This window comes from Capsicum annuum, unplaced genomic scaffold (genome assembly GCF_002878395.1).
Source record: "Capsicum annuum cultivar UCD-10X-F1 unplaced genomic scaffold, UCD10Xv1.1 ctg34956, whole genome shotgun sequence".
NCBI classification, from domain to species: domain Eukaryota; kingdom Viridiplantae; phylum Streptophyta; class Magnoliopsida; order Solanales; family Solanaceae; genus Capsicum; species Capsicum annuum.
In genome coordinates, this window is record NW_025841838.1 from 4,997 (window position 1) to 8,491 (window position 3,495).

Genomic DNA, 3,495 nt, shown 5'->3' on the forward strand with positions numbered 1-3,495 from the left:
TAAAATACTAAAAAAAATGGAATTTGAATGAGCTTATAGCTCAATGTGTGCAAGAAGAGAATAGACTGAAACAAGAGAAGATTGAAAGTGCTCATTTGGCATCTAACTCTGAAACTCAAACCTCTTCAAATAAGCGAAAATGGAGTAAGACTAAGGAAACTGCAGATGAAGGAACATCAAAGTCCAAGAATCCAAAGACTTGTTTCTTTTGCAAGAAAATTGGTCACATAAAGAAAGAATTTTCCAAGTACGCTAGATAGCGTGAAAAGAAAGGTAAACTTCTCAACTTCGTTTGCTCATAGTTAATTTGGCTATGGTACCTAGTGACACTTGGTGGATACATACGGGTGCAACTACTCACGTAAGTGCTACTATGCAGGATTGCCTAAGGAGCCGAGCGCCAAATGATGTTGAAAGATACATCTATGTAGGCAATGGCAATAAAGCAGCTGTGGAGGCCATTGGTGTCTTTAAAATTCCATTAGATACTGGATTTTATTTGGAATTAGAGGAAATATTTATTGTACCATCTTTTAGACGAAATTTAATTTCTATTTCTTGTTTGGACATATCTGGTTACAATTGTTCTATTGGAAATGGAATTTGTAGTATTTCTCTAAATTTTAATATTGTTGGAACTGGTACTCTAATTGATAAGTTATACAAATTAATAGACAAGCCTCATGCAGTAACGAAAACCTACATTCAAGTAATTTTGGTACTAAGCGCAGATTGACAAATGAGAATTCATCAATATTATGACATAAGCGATTAGGTCATATTTCTAAACAAATAATTCAAAGGCTTGTGTCAGAAGGAATTCTTAGTTCCCTTGATTTATCAGATTTTGAAATTTGTATAGAATGTATTAAGGGAAAACAAACGAATATAAGAAAAAGAGGTGTTTATAGGAGTAAAGAACCTTTAGAGTTGATACATACAGACATTTGTGGTCCGTTCCCTATGGCTTCATGGAATGATCAACAATATTTCATTAACTTTATAGATGACTACTCTCGTTACGTATATCTCTATTTAATTCATGAGAAGTCACAATCTTTGGATGTTTTTAAAATTTGCAAGACTGAAGTTGAAAATCAATTAGGCAAGAAAATTAAGCTTGTCAAATCTGACCGTGGAGGAGAATATTATGGCAGATACGATGGATCAGGTGAACAACGTCCAGGACCTTTTGCAAAGTATTTGATAGAGTGTGGAATTGTACCTCAATATACTATGCCAGGGACTCCAAGTCAAAATGGTGTAACTGAGAGGCGAAACTAAACTCTTAAGGATATGGTAAGAAGTATGATTAGTCATTCTTCTTTACCTGAGTCTCTCTATGGAGAAGCATTAAAGACTGCAGTTTATATACTAAACAGAGTTCCTAGAAAAGCCGTAGCTAAGAACCCATACGAGTTGTGGACTGGTAAGAAGCGTAGTATTAGGCACTTGCATGTATAGGGATGTCCAGATGAAGCAAGGCCTTATAAGCCTAATGAAAAGAAGTTGGATTCAAGAACTGTTAGTTGCTACTTCATAGGTTACTTAGAAAGATCGAGAGGTTTTAAGTTTATGACTTCTCGAATAGATCTTTTTTTGAAACAGGGAATGCCAAATTTATTGAGGATGTTGATTATAGTGGGAGTAATCAAAACAAACAAATTGTGTTTGAAGAAGAATTTGATAATATCGATTCTAATGAAAATGATCAAATTAATTTACCAAATGTTTTTCAATCTGTAAATTAGGATTATAGAGAAAACACAATGATATTACCTCACATTCAACAACCTCAAGTTGAAGTGCCTAAAAGAAGATCTAGCAGAGAAAAATGAAATGTAATTTCGGATGATTATGTTGTTTATCTTCAAGAACATGATTTTGTCATGGGATTGGAAGATGGTCCTATAAGCGTTAGTCAAGCAAAATCATGTCGAAATTATGCTAAATGGATTGAAGCCATTAAAGATAAGTTGAAGTCTATGAAAGAAAATGGCATTTGGAATCTTGTCGAGTTACCACGAAGATCAAAACTGATTGGTTGTAAGTGAATTTTAAAAACCAAACGTGATTCAAAAGGTAACATCGAAAGATATAAAGCACGCCTAGTTTCTAAAGGATTCACTCAAAAGGAAGGCATAGATTTTAAAGAGACGTTTTAACTAGTTTCATCGAAAGACTCCTTTAGAATCATTATGGCACTTGTAGCTCATTATGACTTAGAGCTACATCAAATGAACGTAAAGACTTTCTTTCTCAATGGAGACATTGAAGAAACAATATACATGGTGAACCAGAAACCTTTGAGTATCAAGATTCAAAGCACCTTGTATGTAAACTTAAGAAGTCCATATATGGTTTGAAACAGGCATCCTGTCAGTGGTACCAGAAGTTTGATCAAGTGATAACCTCTTTTGGTTTTAAGAAAAATACCGTTGATCAGGAATATATCTCAAGTTCAGTGGGAGCAAATTTGTAATCCTTGTGCTATATTTAGATGGCATTCTACTGGCCAGTAATGATATAGGTTTATTGCATGAAACCAAGAAATTTCTTTCAAGTAAATTTGAAATGAAAGATCTTGGTGAGACGTCCTTTGTTCTAGGTATAGAGATCCATAGGGATCACACTAGAAGTGTTCTTGGGTTGTCGCAAATGACTTATATTGATAAGGTGCTAAGTAGATTTGGCATACAAAATTGCGCACCAGGAGATACACCAGTGGCAAAAGGTGATAAATTTAGTTTGCACCAATGTCCATACTTGGACATAGAGAAGAAAGAGATGGATAAAATTTCATACGCATCAGCATTGGGAAGTCTCATGTATGCATAAGTTTGTATGCGTCCAGATATTGCATACATAGTGGGAATGTTGGGGCGATATTTAAGTAATCCGGGAATAGAGCATTGGAAAGCTGCAAAACAGGTTATGAGATATCTTCAAAGAACTAAAGATTACATGCTCACTTATCGGAGGTCGGATCACTTAGAGATCGTAGGGTATTCCTATTCAGATTTTGCTGGATGTCTTGATAATAGGAGTTCTACATCAAGTTATGTTTTCATGATGGCTGGTGGAGCGGTATCTTGGAAAAGTGTGAAACAAACATTAATAGCTTCTTCTACAATGGAAGTCGAATTTATGGCTTTCTATGAAGCATCAAATTAGGGAATATGGCTGAAAAATTTTATCACTGGAATACAAATAGTCGGTGTCATAGAAAGATCATTAAAAATTCATTGTGATAATAAGTCTGTTGAGTTATATTCGAAGAACAATCGAAGTTTGTCAAACTCAAAGCATATAGACATTAAGTATTTGGTTGTGAAAGAAAGGGTTCAAAGTCGTCTCATGTCGATTGAGCATATTAGTACAAACTTGATGATTGCGGATCCGCTCACGAAAGGTTTGCCACCTAAAGTGTTTCATGGGCTTGTTTCTCATATGGGTGTTGTCAAATTTGATAATGAGCCATTTTAGTAGGAGTTT

At 34.8% G+C, this 3,495-nt stretch overlaps 1 protein-coding gene across 1 annotated transcript; it reads left to right on the forward strand.

Moving 5' to 3' along the window:
• The first annotated feature begins 2,658 nt into the window (after nucleotides 1-2,658).
• LOC124891407 (secreted RxLR effector protein 161-like) lies at nucleotides 2,659-3,174 on the forward strand. Its single transcript, XM_047403143.1, has 2 exons — nucleotides 2,659-2,734; nucleotides 2,855-3,174. Exons 1-2 carry the CDS (start codon nucleotides 2,659-2,661, stop codon nucleotides 3,172-3,174), a joined length of 396 nt encoding a protein of 131 aa, XP_047259099.1.
• Nucleotides 3,175-3,495: the final 321 nt, after the last annotated feature.

Coding starts and splice junctions, on each gene's coding strand:
- LOC124891407 (XM_047403143.1), top strand. CDS start 2,659: ATGACTTATATTGATAAGGTGCTAAGTAGATTTGGCATACAAAATTGC. Junction 2,735..2,854: donor AGATACACCAGTGGCAAAAG/GTGATAAATTTA, acceptor GTATGCGTCCAG/ATATTGCATACATAGTGGGA.